Source organism: Poecilia formosa, unplaced genomic scaffold (assembly GCF_000485575.1).
Source record: "Poecilia formosa unplaced genomic scaffold, Poecilia_formosa-5.1.2 Scaffold325, whole genome shotgun sequence".
NCBI classification, from domain to species: Eukaryota; Metazoa; Chordata; class Actinopteri; order Cyprinodontiformes; family Poeciliidae; genus Poecilia; species Poecilia formosa.
In genome coordinates this window covers 215,039-238,756 of record NW_006800264.1, presented here as the reverse complement: position 1 = coordinate 238,756, position 23,718 = coordinate 215,039, and the positions used below count along the sequence as shown (strand labels likewise).

Here is a 23,718-nt window from a genome sequence, read left to right as displayed (position 1 = left end):
TGGCATGTAGGAAATACATACTATTTAACTAGCTAATATTAGCTGGTTATCTTTCCAGGATTGCTCTACAAAGAGCAGAACAAAGAAGCTAATTAGCTAGTTATTTAGTCACGCTATAAACTGATAGCTCTAGTTTTAAATCGGTGTTGCATTATTAGTAATGTGTGGTCCTCCTTTAATTTCTACCCAGTAGCGATTACTTTTGCTCCAGTAATCTATGTAATACTGCAGTCACTTCCTCTTGTATCTCACTAAAAGGCCTCTAAACCATTCCAAACTACAATTTTGCAGAAATCTTTAGTAGATTTGATCTCATGACTTAAAAAACTTCTCCATATATCTTGATTTCATTAACTGTGGGGGATTAATTACAATTGGATTGACCTGAAACATTTAAGCAGTTTGGACAAGTTCAGCAACTTTTGCCTATTGATCTCAGCGGACAGTTCAACAGACTCTAAAAAGAACTGGTGACAGTTTTGGTTTAAAAGACCTATTCCACAGAAAAATATTATTTTTTGACACTGATAAGTTTTTTGCCATATTTTGGGGACTGTAGAGGTTTTCAGAAGTCTTGCCCTTGGGTAACGCTGACATATCAACCCATCCACTAACCTGACCTACAACTCCAAACACATCATACGTTACAAAGACAATGACGGACTACACATCTGTGGTTGTGCTGCAGCTGCTATAGAACCCCATTAATCAACTTCAGGTAATTCTCTGTATGCTGCACTAACACACTGGATACTTCACACACCACATAGGAGAACTACTCCATGTTTAGCACCACTTACAGGTCTGGGAGAGCATGATAGTAGAAGAGCATTTTGGACGGCCGTCCGTGTTTCTATGTGGATGAAAACATTTCTAGGAATGGAGCTGTGTGTACATAGATGTTTTTGAAACTGACAACCCATTTGAGAAAGAAACATTCCTGTGTGTAAAGAGTCCGAAAGTCCCATTAGACAGCAGATTTTCACTTGGCAACTCATGAATGTGACTTTTTGTCCTATGTAATATTTTACTATTTTCCACAGTCATGGCGCTTTTCCACCCTCTCTATCACTTGCATTTTCTTACATTTTGACCAAGTTAGGGGCAGATACAGCTCTGGAAAAAATTAAGAGACCACTTGAAATGATCAGTTTCTCTGATTTGACTTATTATAGGTATATGAGTAAAATGAACATTGTTCTTTTATTCTATGAGCTACTGACAACATGTCTCTGAAATTCCAAGCAAAGATTCTGTATTTATTTGCATAAAATGAGAAATGGTCAAAATAACAAAAAAGATGCCATGCTTTCAAACCTCAAATAATGCAAAGACAACAAGTTCATGCTCATTTAGAAACAACAATACTGATGTTTTAACTCAGGAAGAGTTCAGAGATCAATATTTGGTGGAATAACCAGGAGGTTTTCAGTGGGTTCATTTATTCCAGAGCTGTATTTGTATTTGGAAAATTGTACGTTGGTGGTTCTTATGCTTAGATAAATCCAGCGCCATGGGATATGTTACCTTCTCACGGGTTTAATAATTGATTATGAAGATGTGGGCATGTAGGTAAAACATCGTTGCTGCCAGTTTTCTGGTAAGTGTTAGTCCAGTAAGGCCAGGAAGCAGAAAACAATACCATCATAACAAACACATGGTCAGTAGTTCTTATTGCAGGCTACAGGATCGGTCACGTTAACCTACATGGGATTCATTTCACTTTTTAGCCCCAGTGTTTAAGTTACCACAAATAAAATGAAAAAGTTGCAAAAAAAAAAAAAGCTTTTAAGTGCAGATATTATTTTTAGACATCCACACCATCTGCTTTGAGATGTAGTGGCGAGAGTATTCAGTGCAAGAACACAAAATCTTACCAAATATTTTTGTCCAGTTTCTAGTGCAAATGTACATTTAAAATAAGACAAAAATAACTCTTAGGTAACTTTTCAGAAAGACATAGGAGCTTGTTTTAAATAAATATTTAATATTGATGAAAAAGTGTTAGTTTCACTGGTAGATTATTTTATTTACAACATGGGAAAAATCTCTTATTAGTGAAGGAATCAGCCAATGGAAGTAGTATTTTTCATAAATTTTAAGAAATTGACTTAACTCCTATGTCTTGCTGAAAAATTACTTGAAAGTTAGTAAACTTGAAATAAGACAAAACTAAGATAATTGCATTATAAACTGGACAAAAATTACCTGGTAGAATTTGTGTGTTTTTGCAGTGTTTTCAATGTGATCAGTAGTTTTTTAAGTCAATAAATTACTATTCTACAAAATGAAAAGCATATAACATTTGACATTAGTCCCACTGCACCTATAAACATAGACTGCCACCCAAAAAAAGTAGTCTGCAATATGAAAAAGCTCTGAACTTGAAAGATTAATGGAACAATTATGGACCTACGAGCTGAATCCAACGTCCATTGGCGTCATCATAATCAACAGAAGCAGAACAGGCCAGTTAAAACTGTTGTAATGTGATTTTGTAAAGAAAAGCCACACATACCCAAACACATACACACACGCGTTCACACACAACACAGTCCAGGTGTGTGCCCTAATAAATATCCCTATTTACAGGTGTACACCTCTGTCCTCTCGCTGCAGGTGTTGCACTTGACGTAGCAGCACCACAGGAACTTGCAGTTGCACTGCCAAACGTGAGAGTACTGGTGAGTGTTATATCCACGGCCACAGCACATCAGGTCACAGCTGTTGGGCTGCAGAGCAGTTTTATTGCACAGGCGCCCCTGTGTTCCCATGCTGCCGGTGAGCTGGTCGGCCTCGCAGTAGTTGGGCGACCTTTCGATGTAGACCAGCTCCGTGTCTTTCGGCTTGTGGTAGGAGTGGGGTTTCTTGACCTTGAGGAAGGTGGGGCGCTTGTTGCGGCTGGCGCGGACGGGCTCCACATGCACCGCTTGATTGTACTTGTCTTTCAGGATGTATCCCAGCTGCCTGAACTTAGGCAGTGTCATCCAGCACGTCTTGGTAGTGCAGGATCCGGAAACGCCGTGGCACTTGCACTCCAGGCGAATCTCCTTCTCGAGGACCTGCAACGCACATGGAAGGGTCGAAAGAAAGAAAATGAGTTTAAAGAGAACTAAAAGGCAATAATTTCACTGGATTTTCACTGGATTTCACTTGTGTCCCAAAGTTGTCGTGGAGAAATCACTTTCTGCCTAAAAGTCAGACGGACATTTTTGAAACAATCGTCCAACAAGGTCAGACAAACGTTTTCAGGAGTTTAGAGTAAAAGTTGGCATGCCAGAAATCTCAGAGCTGCTATGGCTAATGACTCAGTCTGGGCCATTCTTTAACTCAAAGAACAATATGTGAACTGTTGTCTTATTTAAAAAATGGTACATGACCTGTACTTGTACAGCACCTTCTCAAATCCAGAGGACTCCAAAGCGCTTTACTCTACATTCATCCATTCACACACACATTCACACACTGAATTTGTGTGAATGTGAAAGGCCTTAGAATGATCAATGGGCTTTTCAGACTCCTTTGGGGTTTTTTCCTCTTTCCAATCTGGTGTTGGACACTTACAAAACAAAAGCAAATGAAAGTAGTTCTACTTAATGACTAGTTAATGAAAGTAGTTATTTTTTTTCTCTTGGATTTTAGTCAGCAACCTCAGACAGGCCCTTAAGGCCTGTTTGTTCTTAGAGATTTGGCCCCGTCTTCGAGGTCTATTCAGACATACTCATTTACATAAAAATCAATATAAACTGATCCGTGCTGATGCTAACATTTTATATTTTGTCTAAATAATGACTAACCTGCTTTAGACTTAATGGTTTTGTTTGTATTAAAGCAATGAAAATGCTTTTATGTTGTAAATGATAGTATTCCCTTAAGAGAAAACGTTTTTCTTCAGAAATAAATTTTTCCATGGTATCAAAAACATCATTCAGAATTTTTCTCCATATTGTTATCAAGTTTGAAATGTCAGTGTCTTGACGAGCCTGGCTGCAAATGATCATGTGTCTAACATAAATCACACAGATAGGATTCATTATTTTGGAAAGAAAACAATCCAGCAGTCCATTCATGCTTCAGGGTAATGGTGGTAGCAACTGCTCCAACTTGTAGCTTTATATCTGTAGACATTTTCTATAAATGTAGTGATATCATTGAAGCCATGCTGCCAAGTGTACACACATACATTATCATGTTTTTAACAACCCCACAGTCCTAAGACGGGGTCCAGTCCGTGACCCCTTTACCCTGCGCGTGGTACCGGTGGGGTTGCACTGACCCTGCGTACGATTTTACAATTTTTTATCTTCTTCTTCTCCTACACCCCTGTTGCTTTCCCAGTGACCGTCCGTGACATCTGCCGCACTCCTCTGGATTGTCTCACTAAGACTTGTGGGAGGGTTAAACGTATCCACTTTGCCCAGCATTTCTAAAACAGACTTTTGCGCTAAAGTGCCAGTGAGGAAGCAATAATATCTGAAGTCTGTGACTTGAACTCCAGATGTAACTGAGTCACCAAAAGAAGAAGTTTGCACTTGACTTACACTCAAACCTTGAAATTCAGCGCCTCTCCTCAAGCTCTACTTTAGTTTTGTAAATGAAACTTTTCTCATAGAATAAAGGTTGAAAGCAACTTGCTATAGTTGGTTTGAGTAAATGATTAGTGTCCTCCTTCTGAGTTGGTGTACGCCAGTGAATAATTGTCATGGCAACAAACTGCAGTATGATTTCTCTGCAGTATTTTTTCTAACCTGTACATGTTGGGAAACTGACAGACTTAGGGGGGGAAATGACTTGCAAACATCTCTGGAATGAGATGGGCAAGATAGTGGAGAAAATAAAAATCTGTTTTGGTAATGGAAAGGACCTTGGAACAACAAAAGAAAAAGATGCATTTTTGTTTCTCTGTAATATTATAGTATATATTATAGTATAGTAGTATAGTATAATTAGTATAGTATAATTGTTTGTCCGGTAATTGATGGGTTGCCGGTTTGAGACCAGCTGACTTCATAATTTCACAATCTTCCCATCGATAACAAGAACTAACCCAAGACCCCAAAATGTCTCTTCCAAAATGAATTCAAAGGCTCCCATGGCGACTGAAGACAGTTTGGTTTCTCAACACACGAGGACCTTTGTAGAAAGGAGAGAAAGGCCTTTTCATGGCATTGGCGAAGAACCTTTCAAAACGTCAGGCAGAGCTGCGGGAACATTCTCTGTGTTCCTTGGGCTGAATGACATGAGCTTAGCGTGTTTCCTTCTCACTGAGCGGGAGCCCTGGCTGGCATTAGAAAAGCCTCTCCCTGCTTTTTAATTATTCCACTCTGATGTGGCCTCAGACTTTCTGGAGTCTCTTGGGGTAATTGTCAAAAGCCTGAGACGCGCAAAGCTTAGTGTGGTCGTGCCCCCCCCCAGAGACCTGGCAAACACTGAAATAATGGAGCTCACTGAAGTGAAATCCCGTCGAAGCTGCCACTGTTTGCCTAACAGAACCCGTGTAAGCCTTCTGTGGCACCTTTTACGCCGCTGTTTATTCTTCTCAAGATGGGGAGAAACACTTGAAACACGCTTACATCATCTCCCATTAAATATGAAAGGTTTTCTACAATAATTACAGTGGTGTAAGTATAGTATGTACATACTATGCGCCTGACAGAGTATTACACTGTGATTAATGTCAGACCTCAAGCATGGAGCCTCATTCAAACACAGTTTAGAGAAGCTGGGATAAACAGAAACAACAGAGGTTTGTATGTAAAGTTGGGAAACTGAGCTAATCTGAAGCAGAAGGAATTGCACATCGGGTTGTTTTTTTTTGTTTTTTTTAAATTATTCTCTGTAATACAAAAGACTCACACTAACAAGTAATTAACAGTTTACTGACAGCTACTAATGTGAACATGTTGACGGTATGACTGCACTTTACTACAAGTCTAAACATTTTTGGCCGAAGACAGTTTGGACCAGTTCAAGACCCACAGGTCACATTCAGCCTATGAATCAATGAATCCTGATCACGGCATACAGCTCAGGAAAAAATGAAGAGCCCAATGAACCCCACTGAAAACTTCCTGGTTATCCCACCAAATATTGTTTTCTGAACTCTTCCTGAGGTAAAGTATCAGTATTTTTGTTTCTAAATGAATATGAACTTGTTTTCTTTGCATTATTTGAGGTCTGGAAGCGCTGCATCTTTTTTGTTATTTTGACCTTTTCTCATTTTATGCAAATTAATACTAAATTGGTGCTTGGAATTTCAGAGACATGTTGTTAGTAGTTCATAGAATAAAAGAACAATGTTCATTTTACTCCACCATATACCTATAAAAACTAAAACCAGAGAAACTGATCATTTGAAGTGGTCTCTTAATTTTTTCCGGAGCTGTATTTTCCTATAGAGTATTTATTATTCATGGCCAACCAGAATAGTGCCCATAGCAATAATACCACATATCTCCCATAATGCACCACAACAGCTCAAGAGTGCATAGCCGGTGGTTGATGAAACAAGGAAACTTATGGCACTTATATATATATATATATATATATATATATATATATATATATATATATATATATATATATATATATATATATATATATATATATATATATATATATATATATAAATTAATGTCCTAGTCTTACATGTATTAATTAATCAAATAGATCCACAGCACAGTCACATTGCATATGGTGCAATACCACTGCTAGTAACTGCAGTTCTACTCACAGATCTGTCCTTCCTCTCTAACATTCATCTAATTTACAGTTTCCTTTTGATTTAAACAAAATAAAATGTATAAAAACTGGGCAAAGTTGCAGTTTCCGTTGTGCTGCAGCGGTTTCGCTTTAAATAATCTTGACTTCAGTCTGAAAGTTAGTTGGCAAATTACAGAGCTCATCCCTGACTTAGGGAGATCTTTCCATTTGTGTTCACCGGCTTGGAGGTAAGAGACCTGATGACAACCGGCCTCAAGCAACTGTGGCAAAAACTGAGCCAGGACCGTAGCTCCGCCCACGCAAATAATGCTCTGAACACAGGGCACAAAGTGGCCGGGGCTGGGGGCCCCCAAAATAATCAGGCATCACAATTAATCATAATGACAATATATTTAACTGAAAACATGTGAAGCATTACTCTGAAGTTTGTCTGACACGTCTAAGTTTCCCTCCCAAAAAGAGAGAGAGAGAAGCAGGATGAATGGTTGAAATTGTTTTACTGTTGTAGACAGAAAAAAAGAGCATAATTTTACATGCAATTAGCACAAAGTACAAAGCATGCCAAGACATTGCTTTGACAATTGAAAAGCTTGAAAAATAGTTAGAGTTAAAGCAACAAAGAACTGAGAAAACTACGACTCCATGTTCAGGCTGTTACATCCGTCAAAAATGATTTGATTTGAACAGGCCTGTTACAGTCTCAGCATCTAAACTAATTATTTAACTTGATGTGAGAAAGTCCTGCAGCCTTTTCTCCTCCTAATTAACTGTCCTCAGTGAAACAGAATCTGTCATGATTATACAATGTGTGTGAGCATGAAGTCACCCTCCAAGAAAATACTCAAATACGAGTAAAAAAGTATTTCATAAAAAGCCTCGTCAAGCACTGAGTAACTGATCACCAGAACATCGGATTTAATATTTAACAATGACATCTGGCAGACAAAAATAGCATTTTATGTAAAAAAATTCTGGTTCTTTAAAGACTAAAATTTAAGAAATGTCAACAAATAAAATCATTTCATAATAAGATTGAGGCAAAAGAAAGATTTTCCAAATCATTTTGTTTTTAAGAAAAAAATAACCTATGAGGCTAATAGTTACGCTTGGTGATGCTGATATAAGCCTTAACACACTCCTCCAGGTTTACCTAGCAGACTTCTTTCCTGCAGAAACCTGATACAAGACACCAACCAGTGAAGACATGAGAAGACTATTCCTTTCCTCCATTCCTATGGAGTGTGCAGGAAAACATCTCAGGTTTAATGCTTGGCCAAAGGCCATATGAAAGGTTTTCTACAATAACTGCAGCAGTTTACTGACAGCTACTAATGTGAACATGTTGATGGTATGACTGTCAACATACCGTGATTGGTCTTTTTCTAGACCAATCACTAGAAAAAGAAACAGAAGGGCTGATTTCTACGATGAGGCCGTCTGTGTGTGTGTCAGCGGTCTTCACCATCAACACTCGATGCTACTGTGTCCTGGCTGTGCTTTGATATTCACTCTTTTCTCCTTCTCTCTCCCCTCTGTCCATGTCCAAAGGGGAGCGAGACAGTTCCCTTTCCTGGGATGTGGTAAACATCAGCCATCCATCAGTTCTTTCTTTCTTCATGCACAGAGTGTTTGACCGTCTCCGATACACCCAACGACCGCAAAACACCCTATCAGCCCTTGAGTTATTGTGCACTAGCAACTTCTTGTAGCCATAGATAGATAAGAGTTAGGTACGCAGTGAGGACCGGTGCCAGGAGTCATTCCAGAGGATGTTGCAGACTGACTGCTGAAACACCCCAAACCCCAAACCACTCTGCTACAGTCTACACCAGACCGAGGCATTCTGCAGCTCACAGGCCTCATGTAACCTGCTGTGACAACGTCTGACAGGCCTGTGTGTGTTTGTACTACATTACTGTGGCAATACAATGATGCAGCTTTTATTTTGAAGGCTACTACCGCTACAATTTTTTCGCTAAAATACTATCATTGGTGCACTGCTGCGCCTCAGCAAATGTGAACAGCTTCTGAGACTCTCAGTTATCCCTAGTGGAGCAACATAGTGCCATTTCATAGTACAATCTAGCAGCTATTTTAACTTCAGTTGTTATAAAAATGTGCATCTAAAGAGATATTGCTTTAATATCTTCAAATAAATATTTAAATTCACCATCCTAATAACTAGGTTTGCTTTATAGTGGACAAATTGAGATTTTTGAGTACAAAAATCTCTGTTTTCATTAAGAAAATGATAGCATTTTGTCTACAATGTATTTCGACTTAGATTCCAAGATGTAACAAATGAACCCAAATATCTTTGTTACACTAACTGTTTGGCCAGTAGGTATTTTTCTTTCCCAGATGCTCCGTGAACTGTTTCAACCTCACTCAGGGGCCATCATCACTGGAAGAAAGAAAACCTACAAATACTGAGACCAAACCTGGACCGAGGTTTATTTCCAAACGTGACGATGCTGGAAAGCTAGGTTTCCAGTTAAACCTTTATGTGCATCGCAGGATGTGACTCGTTTGACTCTGCTGTCGACTGCTTGCTTGTGTGGCCAGTATCTATTGATCTGTCGATTGGCTTCCTGTGTTCTGGTTAACGACATTAAACGTAGCCAATGCGAGCCCAGTCAGGGTCCTGAGGCAGCATCAGGTTGCTTTTCATCTCACAGTATACATTCTTGACTTGTTTTCTGAATGACTTCAGAATGTTTTGGGGGGTTTTCCCCACAAAGTGATTCAGGGCAGTAATTTATATGAAAATGTTATTACACAATGAAATTAAAGATTAGACGTCTTCCCGATCAGTTGGGCTATTTCAAACTAGAAGAATCAAATAATATGAGCTGACATTTTTCCCGGTCTTCTATTTCTGGAATACAATACACATTAAATACTCAGGGTTATATCTTCAAATTGTTTTAGCATGGTAGCTTGTCCCCTTGTATTTACAACAGAATTAAAATCTGTTCACTGATATCCAGGTCTGGACAGTAGGCGGCCATGTTAACTGGCTGTTTATACTAAAAATGTTTGTCTTGAATGACAAATATAAACAGAGTTAAACTGAACATTTTAAACCCTGTTTCAAGGAAAAGTAAAACACTAAAACGAATAGCGTATCCTTCACTGGAATGGCAAAAAAAATTGTAGGGATCCACTACATATCGGCACCAACATCAGTATAGGCTAGTATTAGTCTTTTTTTTTTTTTTTTTTTTAACATTTCGGTATCGATACAAACTGGGTCGACATTAACTACTAATATTTATTTGTATGTGTTTCTGGTTGGGAGTTCTCCCAAAGGTGTTGAAACAATAATAAAATGTATGTAATACTGGTAAATATCAGCCATCACAAAAATAATCTTGATATCGGCCCAAATTTTCAAATCGGTGCATAAAAACAAACTGCATTATTTAGATTACCTTTACATCACATAGATACTCTGTCCTGTTATGCTTCACATGTTCTGTTTTATAACACATGATCCAGATGGAAGGTCATCGTTTTGGCCCACAGCCCAAAGCAGATTCAGTCGAAGATCCAGAGTTTTCTATATCGGTCTCATGAAAACTGATGTTTTTAAAACACAGAGTGAACTCCCCCAACATTTCTGAAACTGGAGTTGTTTTATCATGACACAAATCTTGGCCCAGCTCTGAATATCTGCTCATGTCAGAGAGAAAGAAAAGATTATCGCAGGTATTTACTGTTCCCAAACAACCCTGCTTCAAAGAAATTACCCAACACATCCTAACTAAAATGTGACATGAACAGATTAGAAAACCAGTCAGATGAAAATGACTAATTCAAATAAAACAGAACATAACAAAATCAGGCAAGAGAGATTTGTTTTTCAAAATCAGTTTCTTTCAATATAAAACTTCTGACACTTTAAAACTGCAGCTGTGTGTCTGTGTCAGGTGATTTTTCTGTTCAAAAGATGTTTTTCCTTCATTCAGTGGGTAGAGAATCCAGAAATTTTGCTCAAGCAAGAGTAACGGTACGTCACAATAAAGCAACTCAAGTAAAAGTTAAAAGTATAGCGTAGTAAAAATACTCCTAAAAGTACAGTTTTAAAAAAAAAAAGTTACTCAAGTAAAGGTAACTGAGTAAATGTAACTAGTTAATTCCACACTCTGCTAGTACCAGCAGCCAGAGCTAGCTCCACTGGCTGCTGGTGGATGTTAGAATTCATTTTAAAATCATTTTGTCTGTTTCTAAAGTCCCATCCAGTCACCGTCGGCTGCTTAACCATCACACACCCCTGTCCTGTTCACACAGACCTGCTGATCAGCTTCTCCTCAGTTCTTTGGCTGCAGTTCCACATGTGGAATAACCTACCACTGCAAATCAGACAGGTTTTTAAATCACTTCCTAAAACTCTGACCTCTGCTCTGACCTTTGACACCGCTTGAGACATTTGTATCTGTTTAAAACATTGTAAAATGTCCCGTTAGGAACATTTGTTGCACATGTTAACTGCACCGAAGGTTTGGAGTTGAATTTCAAACATCTAATATTGGATAACAGTTGACAGAAAACTTTTTTTTAACACTGTGTGACGGCCTAAAAATAACTAGTTTAAAAAGAAGCCTTGAGTCTCGATGGGGCCCAACTGGGTAAATAAAAATATGAATAAATGTAACATGCAATAAATGTAACATTGATACAGTATCGAAATGAGAAATAACCTAGAACTCCATCTGTGTGCAACAGTGTGCTCAATAATGATCTCAATGGTTGAATTTGTGCTCTTTACTAAATACTTTTTGACAATAAGGCAAAGTTCCTCTGAGATGTTCTAATCTGGACATAAGTCACCAACTCATTGCTCATTTTTTTCAGAATATTATATCAGAGGTTTGTTAAAAATCTGTATGTAGAGACACTGTTTATCTACAGTAATGTTCAATAAATTAGAATAAATGTCCCAATGAGTCAGATTGACTTTTGTAAAATAACTTCTAAGCAGATCTTACACCAGGTGTTCACTGAGCCCACGTTTCTGTTTTTAAAAATTGTCTTATTTTATTGGTCTGATTTTTTATTCTAATTTTTAATGTTGTGCTTTCATTGACTGTAAGTGGAAAATCATCCTAATGAACAGAAATTAAGTTGTTAAAACATAAGCTTTTGCCTGATCTATATAACGTGTTTCACTTGGTGATAAGAGTTAGTGAAATAAATGAACTTTTTAACAATATTTTAATTTATTCAATGGGTTCCATATTAGGGCTGCACCGACTGCAGTTTTCTAGTCGATCGCCGATTACCAATTTTAAAAAAGCCTGACCTGCCGATTCCCATTTTGGCCGATGCCAATTTTGTTTTCTTTTGTCTAAAATGTTGCTAAATATAGCAAGAAAGTTACTGACTATTGTCTGATGGGAGAGCAGAAGAGGACATTTTCTTTAGACCTTTGCCGAGGTAGATAAGACCGACTCCTGACAAAAAGTATTGGCCGATCTCCTAAAATTAAGAAAATTGGTGCTGATAAATCAACTGGCCGATAAATCGGTGCACCCCTAATCTGTATTCGTGAGCATATTAGCAAAACATACAAAACAGGAACGAATCATTTAACACGTACTGCTAATAGCAGAAACCTGAACAGTGAGCAAAATCCTTTTTTTCTCCCACAAACAAACACACACACACACACACACACACACACACACACACACACGTTTGCGTGGTTATCTTTGTGGGGACTTTCCACTGACTTTCATTCATTTCTACAGCCTAAACCTTACCCTTATCCTAACCCTAACCAAAACTCATTTCACACCTTAGTTTTAAACCTGACCCAAAAACAGCATTTCTAATTGTGGGGACCAGGCTTCGGTCCCCACAATTAGCAGCAGGTCCCCATGACCCCAGGTCACATAGTATGTGTCAGGAAAATGGTCCCCACAAGGTATTATAAACAAACGCGCACACACACAACCTGAACCTCACTCTCATCTGTGAAGCAGAGCGACAGCAGCGCAGGTTCGCTGAGAACCTGATTTGGTGTTATGGTCATGGAAATCCTTAACCCAAACATACCTTTCGGCCCACTTCGTTGTTGTGCAGATTCATGAGCGTCCTGGCGTTCTGCTTGATCTCGCGTGCGTCCACGAACACTTTGGAGAACCCCAGGCCGTAGTGGACGTCCGCAGAGCAACCGCCCCACTTCCAGCCCTCCTCCTGGTTGTAGAAACCCTGCTTCTCCTTGTCGCAGCCGCAGCCACTCAGAGTGCCCTGGGTGCAGGCCGCGGTGACCGCGTGGGCCACGCCGGCCGCTATGATGGCGTAGGTGAATGCGGCCTCCTTACTGCCTGCGGAGACAGAAAGATGAAGAAAGAAAAAAAAGCAGTTTGGACGACAATTGAGCACAACAGGATCCACTCTTTCAGGCCCTGTCAAGCCTCCTTACATACCTGGCATAACTGCTTCAGAGATGATTATGAAATGCACGAAGCAAGCCAAGTGCAATTCATTAATCAGGCTCTCTTTAAAGCAGATAAACTTCAGGATGAAGATCTAAAACGCAAAGTGCAAAATGCGATATTTCGGATGGGAGAAAAGCGCAGATGAAAGAACATTTTTCTTGTAAGGTAATTTTATTTAAATAGCACATTTTCAGCAACAAGGTCATTCAAAGGGCTTTACAAGAGTTAAGTGAAATACAAACAATAACAAAAGAAAAACAAGAGAAAAATAAAAGCATAAAACTACATATTGGTTCTCCGTGTTTAGTAGAATTTATAAACTAGTCGGGGTTTCTCTAGATGAGTTTCTCAAGATTCTAAGTTTGTTCTAATTCCTTTTCTGGGTTGCTGGATAATTATAAGTACTCCATCATTTATAAGCTAGAAGGAGTTGTGGAGAAACATTGGACGTTACATTTGATTAAGGACAATCAAAGACGCAACTCCATCCTTGGGTGATAAAAATATATATATATATATGCACAAGGTTTGACCTAGAAAAATGGCAAAGCCACTAAGACACTACAGGAAGTAATGGCAGTGATTCATCCAGTGGCCCGTCATATTTTTGAGTTAAAAAATGTTTAAAGTTGACAGGAAACTTGAAAATATCACTTGATAATTATGTGCTATTGGAAGTTTGGATGATTCACACCTGAACTTCAACTACAGAGTCTTAAAAATGCAAACATTTTTTTTAAACTTAAATAAATAAGCAATGCTTAGCTTGGTGGGGGGACAAGTACAGCCTGGTGGCCCGCCTGCCAGGCTTAAATACACTGGAGGAAACCCTGTATGCATTTTTAATACATGACAAAAGAAATATTTTTGCATGACTTCTGGCCGGGTTCCCTGCCAGCCGCCATGCTGGTCTCCACCCTGCGGAGGTGAATCAGAGGCATGCACAAACCTCCCAGCACGGAGAGATTTCCAGCCCTATAAATCTGACCACTTCAGGCCAACTGCAGTTTTTATTAATTAAATTGGAGATAACTCCTGGTGGAGCGTACTTGGACTGTATCCAGGAACAGTCAATAAAGTTGCTGGATTTTAACAGCTAAACTTCTGCAGAGGCACTTCTTCACACAGATCTGGTCCTCGGACGAATCAGAGGACCAGTCACAGCGGTGTGCCGCTCCGCAGATAGACTACGGTTGGCTTCAGCGGTTCAAAAACTGAGAAGCCATTTTAAGGAGTTAAGTTGTCAGTGGGACAGATCCCTAACCCTAATGCCAAAACACTACCCACTGCTGCATGACCGCCAACAACAATCCCAAATTTATATATTCTTGTCAGGCGTCAGCGTTCCAGTCCAGTAACACAAAACAATGGATTCGCACTCTGCAGGGCAGCTGGACCTGAACAGCGCTCAGCTGAACTCCTGACTAAAATCTGTTCTCTGCAGCACAAAAACGCTGAGACTCCCATCTTTCTTCGATTAGATGTTAAGGGACATGGTAACAGAGAGTCTTCCTGAAGCGAAGCACTGGGAATCGTTTGATGGTAAAAAGCTGCAGAACCTGGAGGGAAATTTGTAAACTTACAGCAAAGTGCTTGCCTGAACTTGAAGTTTTTGGGGAGGGGAAGTGTTTTTTTATGTTTTTTTTTTCTAATGAACATACATGGTTTGGCTGAGCAATGATGAAAAGAATTTAGATCTCTGTGTATGTTTTTTTTAGTGCATAAAATTAAGTTTGAATACTACTGCATCCAAAAAGATGCACTGCAAAAACACTAACTCTTACCAAGTATTTTTCTCAAGTTTCTAGTGCAAATGTCTTATAACCCTTGAAATAAGACAAAACTAACTTACAAGTAACTTTTCAGCAAGATAAAGGAGTTTGTTCTAAGTAAGCAATTTCTTAATACTGATTAAAAAATACTAGTTCCATTGGCTATGTCACTTAAAACAAGACACTTTTCCCATGATGTTAGTGAAATAATCAGCCAATGGAACTAGAACTTTTTCATCAATATTAAAGAATTATTGACTTAAAACAAGCTCCTATATCTTGCTGAAAGGTTAATTGTGAGTAGTTTTATCTTATTCCAAGTGTACTAAGACATTTGAACTAGAAACTAGACCAAAAATACTTGGTAAGATTTATTGTTTTTCCAGTGAAAGACTCCTCCACCGCCAACACACTGGAAAAACACTAAATCTTACCAAGTATTTTTGATCTAGTTTCTAGTCCACACAACTTAGTCCACTTGAAGTAAATCAAAACTAACTCAGAAGTAACTTTTCAGCAAGACACAAGAGCTTGTTTTAAATAAATAATTCCTTAATATTGATGAAAAGGTACAGCTTCCATCGGCAGATTATTTTACGTATAACAAGATATTTTTCTCATGTTATAAGTAAAATAATCTGCCGATGAAACTGGAACTTTTTTTATCAGTATTAAATAATTATTTACTTAAAACAAACTCCTGTGTCTTCCGGAAAAGTTACTTATGAGTTATTTTCATCTTATTTCAAGATATTTGTACTAGAAACTAGACAAGAATTACTATGTAAGATTTTGTGTTGTTGCAGTGTAGGAGCTGCGTTAAACCCCAGGGATGATGCAGCAAGACGCAGATATGCTCAACGAAGGATTGAATATCCTTAGGGAGCAAAACGACACCCAAAGACCGAGTCCGTCCATCCCTCCAGACGACAGGCAGGACGTCGGAGGACGTAAACGGCAGAGCGTGGGGTTGTTAGGACATATTTGTGCTCTGCCGTCTGCAGCTAAGCATCGCCTGCAGCTTTGTTCCACAGACACCATCAGACATGAGGCTCGCTTTCCCACAGAGCAGATGCAACCGGCCTCCGCTTCAGACTCGTAGACATCTGTCCAAAGGTCGGAGGGTCAAGTACCTCAGAGGAATGTTTCCTCTGGACCGAATTTTTTGGAAAATTTATAGCAATTTTCAACAATCCATCTCTCTGCGGTGGCATGTTTCCCCTTTCTGCTAAGGGAGACACTGTGGGGTTATTAATGTAGAATAAAACATGCCAGTGCAATCACAGAGATGGTTTTCATTCATGTATATGAGCAATGTTTCCTAATTTGGTCTTTTCTGGAATTTTATTGGGGGGGGGCGGGTTGTTGCATCATGTCATATTCATATTAGAAATATTTTTAGATGTTGTTTTGCCATCAGAGACAAACAAAAAACAGCCTGCATTGCAAAAACACAAAATCTGACCAAGTATTGTCTAGTTTCTAGTGCATTTGAATTAGTGCAGACAAAAATATCTTAGAAGTAACTTTTCAGCTAGATATAGGAGCTTGTTTTAAGTAAATAATCATTTAATATTGATGGAAAAAGTACTACTTCCATTGGCAAATTATTTTACTAAGAACATAAGGAAAATGTCTTCTTATAAGTGAAATAATTAGCCAATGGAACTAGAACTTTTTCATCAATATCCTCCTGACTACCAGTAGTTCATTTTTGTCCTCTGTAGAGGACATTTCTAAACTTCAATATCTCCCACCCCCTGCATTCTACTGAATTAATTCCTTTTGGTATCTGGAGAGGACATTTAGGGCTTTTCAATGATACCACATGTGAAGGGGTGGGACTTTTGTACGTACCCTTTTCTAATTCATAAAAATGGTGTTCATCAGTAATAACACATTTTAAGGGAAGAGACAAAGTAAGTGCATAAAACCTTTTATTACCTCACAAAGACGGTGGGATTTTTTTTTTTTTTAAAAAGGTGATTGGACAATATTTTTTTTTTCCTGGTAGTCAGGAAGGAATTGAAGACTCAAAACAAGCTCCTATATCTTGCTTACTTGTCAGTTAGTTTTGTCTTATTTCAAGTTCATTGGTATATTTGCTCCAGAAACTTGAACCAAAAAACTTCTTGGTAATATTTTGTGTTGTGCAGTGCGGGCAGACAGACGTTTCCCGGCTACCTACCCACTTTGAGCTCCTTCCCAAACACGGTCCTCTCCCCCAGGGCCGAGCAGTTCCAGCGGCCGTGCCTGAACTGGAACTGGCACTCGTTGATGCCCGCCTGGACTCCCTCTCCCACCACGATGATGGCGTCGGGTCGGCTCTGACAGATCGTCCGCTGCCGGGGGGCCAAGCCCGGGATCTTGTTACAGATGATGCTGGCTCCCAGCGCGACCACCGACGACAGCCCCCTGCGACGAAGAGGAGGAGAGGGAGGAGGAGGAGGACATGCAGGTGAACATGCGTCCAGCAGCAGCAGCAGAACAGCTACAAGTGTGCAGGAAGAAACGCCGACAGCTGACTTTCTGCTTTCACCAACTCCTCTCTCTGCGGAGCTGATGGAGAAACTCACCTGCCGGCTGGTCCTGACCTAATAACCTCCGCTGTCGGATCATTACAGCCGAGCTTCAGGAAATCCACAACTCACCCGATTTTAAGGTAAACTACTCCGAGGCAGAGGAAAAAATGGAAAATCCAGCGCCGGGTCTTCCTGCTCATGGTGGGATTTAATCCTCTGCCGCAGCAGAAAACTCCTTCAGGGTCTCCAGGTGTTCCGAGCCGTCGGTCCACAGTGAGTCCACAGTGAGTGGCAGCGAGCCCGTCCCGGTCTGATTCGGTGGGAGTCCGTTTGTGGGAGCCTGCGGAGGGGGCATTATTGGAGCGGCTGATCCCGGCCGCTCCGCTGTGTGAACTGGCTCAACGATCGCGTCCGTCTGGGTCTCACTCCGCGTGGGGCTACCTTTTTCTATCAGGGCGTGTTCTGCCGAGGATCTGCCTCCGAGCCCAGCGCGCTTCTGACCCGAGGAGCTGTAGAGCCGCGCCGCCAGGCTGGTAACGCCTTTTATGTAAAGCGTCCCAACAGGGAGAAAACAGAAAGTTTGACAAAAGACGGCCACATGAGGCCACTAATAATGTCGTACAACAAAGCCCATTAAATGTCAGCAGTTTAATTTACATATAATAAATATAACACAATACGTGCAGAGTGGGGTGCGGAGGGAGCACCTGCCCCTTTCATCCTCGGTGCCCCAATTTTATTTTTTTTTCCAAAAAATGACTGAATCGATTCTCATCAGAGACATGCCTCTGCCTCCATGTTGCTAGGACACCATGCCCATGGGGTGGTGAGAGGGGGTGACGGGGCGGAACTGCGCCCTTCAAATGTCAAATTATAGCCGAGATTTTTTTTTTCTTCCAACATACACTTAATAAAACCGTAAATTACACTTAATACACGTAATAAAACCGTAATAAAGGTCTAATGTTGAAGTTACAAATACCCGTTTTTATTTCATTTCGGGGTTTTTTTCAGTAGAAAAGACACACAGACACAGAAATAGTTAGGCTGCTGAGAAAACTTCTGACTTTATCAGGCTGTCTCAGTGCCCGGTTCGCTACAGCCTGGGTTGGTGCCACCGCACTGGGTCGGAAACGGTACCGTGACTTTCACCGCGACGCACCTCAAAGCCCCGGTACCGCCTGCCTCCGCTCCACCTTCACCTCTACCAGGCGCGTCCTGACAGGATCTGGGCTGGAGGCGCCTGTTTAAGAAACAAAACAAAAACAGAAGCCAACAGGCTCCTGTACCACACTTTGCGCGTGAACCGTTTTCGAGCGGAACTACACAGGAAGACGATGGTCTTCAGCCTCAACTGCTACAGAGAAAAGATTCGGCCCATAAACATTTAGAGCTCACAAAATATCACATAAACAGTTTAGCGAAAATATGGTTCCAACAATGTGGACCGCAGCATTAAACCAAACACGCGACAATTAAATGAAGCAAGATGCCCCAAAACTGATACCGTGTGACGTTTTAATGAAAATTGGGATTAATTTGTCAACAAAGTAAACTACAATTCTAAGTTTCTTGTTCACAACATCTCCTATTAGCTGATTGGCCCAGTAGAAAACCTGCCAGAGACAATCCAAGTGAAGGGGAGAAAGTCCAGGTTGTAGCGATATGTCAAGAATGTTTTTGAGCAGAGTTCATCAGGATTGCAATGCTAACAGAGGACAAATAGATGAATTAGTCCTGAAAACGTAACTCTGTGGCCTACAAATAAAACACTATGTATGGGTGTATTTGGGTTATGGGTTAAGATGGTCTAGTCAAAGTCCAGAACTAAATCCAAATAGGAATCTGATGACACTTTCCATCCAATACAACAGAGCTTGACTTTCCTTGCAAAAGTGAATGGGCCAAACTTTCAAAGAACAAAAATACAAAGTCATATGACTGCACAAGAATTTTAATGTGGGGTGACAAAGGGAACTGAAAACAAGTGCACACCACACTTTCCAGATGTCACATAATTTTCAGAAACATTTATCAGCACTTTGTGTTGGTCTCTGACGTAAATTCCCATCAAAACACATTAAAAGTCTGGAGCTGTAATGGGAATGCTCCGATTAGTGGACTGGTTCCCAACAACACCAGCTGAAGAAGCTCTACCAGCACCAGGATATTGATTAACACCTTGTGCTCAACTAAACACATTTAAAATGTGATGCTTTTAAATGATGATGGTCTGTGTCAGCCTTCAGTTCACTAACAATGATTAACAACAACATATTTAACCAACTGTGGATAAACGGTTTCCCTGCCTCTGATAACACATGCATTTTTACTGATCTGAATTATTAGCACAGAATAATTCAGAGGCAACATCTGTTCTACTGATGGAACGCTTCATTTAAAGGTGCCAATTCAGAGGACTCCTCTTTAAAGTAGTCACTTCACACTTCATTACCTTTTAGAGAACAGTAAAATAAACCTATGAACAGGGTTTACAGATCCTCTCGTAAAACAGTAAAAGATAAATGCCGCCACCTAATGGTCACTCTTGGAAGTACGGTGGTAAAAACTTGCATCTTTTTTTTTTGAAAGGGTCAGTATGATGTAAAATCAACGGGGTTTTTTACCTTTATATCCTATTATAATGTAATCTCATCAAAAACCTACCTTGAGTCTTGCTTTGATTCTTTCATGTACGTTTGAGAAATACGTTCATTTCCCATGCTAACCAATCAATTGTGCAAAACACCAGCAAAAGTATGTTTTTGATGAGGGAATTAGATTATAACATGATGTAAAAGCTCAAAATAAGCACATTTTAGATGATACTGCCCCTTTAAATGAAATTGTTTAGGGAATGCAGTGATAATTACGCAGGAAGAGGCAGTAAAGTGCTTCCTACTGATGTTTTAGTCCTTAAGTTTTCCAACCAGCTGCTCATCAGTGACTCATAGGTCAGTTTACACCAAACTGGAGAACAGATTTGTATCAGATGTCTTCTTGTGATGTTTATGGAGACTTTAAAGATGAATTCAGGTTTAAAAAAACAGAGATTTCTCGTATAGAATGCAGAACCGCAGAGGAATTGCCTTTGGTGTCGGTGCAGCGACCGACTGGCTCAATACAAACCAGATAGTAGTTCTGTTTTCCAGTTGCTACTGATGACATCAGAACATAACCTTAAATATGGTGTCAGACCTTTTGGTGACACTTTATTTGAAGAGGTGCGCATAAGACTCACATGACACTGTTACGAACACGAATGTTTAGAACTGTCGTCATGAAGTGTCATTTGGTAAATAATGACACTTTAATGCAAAGTTGACACTTTTAATTAACTTTTAATGCAACTTTGCATTAAAAGTGTTATTTACCGAATGACACTTGTTGACATGAGTATTAAACATTCATGAAGACTCCTTCATGTTCATAACAGGTGGTGTGTATAAGGCTGACGGTTTCATGTCAGCCTTATGCACACCACTCCAAATAAAACGTCACCAGGTTTTCTTTGGGGTTTTCCCACTCTCCAGGGAAGGCAGTGGGTTGTATAGTTATCTCCTAGGCAGGGCAAACAATCACAACCTTAAAACTATACAATCTACTACCTCACACTGAGTGAGCAGCTGAAGAACGTTCTAACGGTGACGGCGTCATCCGGTGGAGAGCAGCAGGAACTCGTCCACAGCTCAGACCGACGAGTAAAGCACTTTGAGAAAGACAGCAGGTTGAATAGTTATCTCCCAGTGCGGGTGTGACCCTAAAACTATACAACCTACTACCTCATCCCACCGTGCAAACGAGGATGTCGCTTCGCTTTCCGTCTTGGAAGTGTGGGGAAAAAAAATCAAATCTGGGAGAGGAGCCTTCCTGTGAAAAAAAAAAAAAAAAAAAAAGATGGAGAGCAGAGATTGTGGAGTCAGAACAGGAAGTGTCAGATGTCACAACACAAATACGCCCATGCTCACAATTTACACCACAAGTGAGATGTTAGAGAACCGTTAAAGATTGTTTATTTTATTAAAACCCCTCATGGAAATGTAAAATTATCACAAAATATCACAATAATGATGTGAGCTGTTATAAATGTAAATTTTCTTAACTCTTCTGTCTTTAAACTGTCACTCTGATGAAAAAACTGTGAAAGTAAAAGCATTTTCATGAAGTGGCAGTTTCTGACATGGGCAACCGCCCAGGGCTGCATCGTGTGGTGGAGCCAGCATGAGCTCCATCCCTTCATTTAACCCTTATTCCCTTCATCCATCCATCCATCCAAAGCTTTTCTAATTCTCTTGGGTTATCATAAATTCCTTCGTTTTAGTTACATTTTCAAAACGGCGACAGAAAAATCTGAAGGCTTTTTAGGCAGATTATAATTCACACTCCTGACCAAATTCACTTAAAAAATACTTTATTGATCCCAAAGGGAAATTAAATGTTGTTGAAACTAATGTAAGTAAAGAGTTATTGTAGACAGTGATGGCTGTGGGCAGGAAAGAGCTCCTGTAGCGGTCTGCATTACAACCAATTTGAACAAGCTTCTGACTTAAGACGCTGTTTTTCTAAAGTGTCTGCAGACATGCGGGTTGACTACTGTCAAATGTGAAGTGCAGAAATGCCCTGGTGGGCTAGTCTGTCAGTCAAACATCAGAAGAGGATGGTGGCTGATTCTTTTAGACCATTACTGATCTAGATAAGATCGGAGAATAAGTATCAGCCAATCATTGATCTCCCAAAACTAAGGAAATCGGCTGGCCGATAAATCGGGGCACCCCTAACTCAGACTTCTGATTTCCCACAAGCAGCTGCAGAATTCAAGACTGTGTGGTCCAGCAGGAAGTTGTGAGACAGTCAGTGATTTTTGTCTTTGTGGACAAAGATGTCATCACTTGAAAAATTGATGGGTAACTTCTATGTCAGTATCCTTCATTGTTATTTTTTTTAATATAAAGTTTAAGTGGAGAGAAAATTGTATATATATTTTTTTATTTATTTTTTTCCTTGCTTGTACACGTTTCTAAAAAAACACAACAAAACAAAAAAGAACTTTAAGTTGAATTTTCCCACTGTGGGAACAATACCGGGATATTTTCATTGTATTTCCCTGTTTTTCTCCTTTAACTCATGTAGCTGGTGTCCATTAGGAGGAAGGAGGCTCCTCTGATCAGTTCTTCAGAACCCGAGCACCTCCTCCGTCTTCCAACCCCGTCTTCCTCCTTGGACAGCCAAAGAAGCTAGCAAGCTAATCCCAACCATAAGCCACGGTGACAGACAAGATGAGTCGGAATTATTCCTGGGAGAGTCTCATTTCTGTTATAGCTAACCTTCGAGATAAAGCATAAAGCCCAGAGATGTAACCCGCAGTTACAGCAGCGCCACATTCTCAGCCGAACTCCGTTCCCCACTCCTGATAACCAGCTAGCTAACAATCCCTGACAGCTAGCATCACGGTCCAGCATGGGTGTCCAGAATAGCAAAGCTCGCATTAAAGTACCGGAGCCACTCTTCCGGCCAGAATGCCGCCTTCACCCTCCTGGTTTTCTATCAAGGTGAATATCAGAGCAAAAAAATCCAACTAGAAGCTCATACGGACCTAAATACCCCATGTATAAATGATTCTGTCCACCCACCTGGCTGACTGTCATGGAAAAATGCTCCTCCACTGTCCAACTGCTTTGAGTCCCTACTTCTGTTCACTTCGTCCCCTCGCAGCCGCAGTGCTGCCACCTTGTGGTTCATGTGTACAAGTATTCATGCATATAATATTGTAAAGAAAAAATACTGAGCAAGTGTAAAAAAAGAAAGAAAGAAAGAAAGAAAGAAGAGTTGCTTTACGATCTTAAAACATCAAAATTCCACGTCACTTTATTTTTTGGTCCGTCGGTTTATGTAATGTTTAAATGTTATCCAATTGACATTTAATCGGTTAAATTACATGTCAACACACACATGCACAAATACTATGTATTTCTTAAAATACATAATATTGTAATACGGCAAATTTACAGGAATTTACTATTACGCGAAGACGGCGAGAAAGAGGCGGAGTCTCCGGTCCTCGAGAGCTGGTGTCCTGCGCCTCAGCTTCAAGAGTCAAATAATCAGGTAACCAGCAGCAAGCACTCAGACTCTGGAAACTTGACAGCCCACAGATTCGGGTCTGTTAGACCAGGGACTCATGTCAAGGACCTCCTCTACAGGCAATGGACAGGTCATTATGTAACTCTTTTCTTTTCACCTTTCAGCTGAGCTAAT

At 40.0% G+C, this 23,718-nt stretch overlaps 1 protein-coding gene across 2 annotated transcripts; it reads right to left on the bottom strand.

The window, feature by feature from the left end:
- Positions 1-1,972: 1,972 nt before the first annotated feature.
- Positions 1,973-23,156, bottom strand: wnt7aa (wingless-type MMTV integration site family, member 7Aa). Of its 2 annotated transcripts, XM_016661357.1 has the most exons (7): positions 23,094-23,156; positions 21,246-21,333; positions 21,072-21,172; positions 17,593-18,706; positions 17,130-17,356; positions 12,784-13,055; positions 1,973-3,062 (listed from the first exon to the last, which is right to left on the bottom strand). In XM_016661357.1, exons 4-7 carry the CDS (start codon positions 17,661-17,663, stop codon positions 2,583-2,585), a joined length of 1,050 nt encoding a protein of 349 aa, XP_016516843.1. In that variant the 5' UTR covers positions 17,664-18,706; positions 21,072-21,172; positions 21,246-21,333; positions 23,094-23,156; the 3' UTR covers positions 1,973-2,582. The 2 variants fall into 2 exon arrangements, with proteins under 2 accessions (XP_016516843.1, XP_007573392.1); XM_007573330.2 differs by lacking the exons at positions 21,072-21,172; positions 21,246-21,333; positions 23,094-23,156 and having other exon boundaries at positions 17,593-20,823.
- Positions 23,157-23,718: the final 562 nt, after the last annotated feature.

What these genes read in the sequence shown, in the direction of transcription:
- wnt7aa (XM_016661357.1), bottom strand. Translation starts at nt 17,663, where the DNA reads ATGAGCAGGAAGACCCGGCGCTGGATTTTCCATTTTTTCCTCTGCCTC. An exon ending in GTAGTTTACCTTAAAATCGG is followed by an intron (nt 17,357 to 17,592) that starts GTGAGTTGTGGA and finishes TCTTCGTCGCAG; the next exon opens with GGGGCTGTCGTCGGTGGTCG. An exon ending in TGGGAAGGAGCTCAAAGTGG is followed by an intron (nt 13,056 to 17,129) that starts GTAGGTAGCCGG and finishes CTGTCTCCGCAG; the next exon opens with GCAGTAAGGAGGCCGCATTC.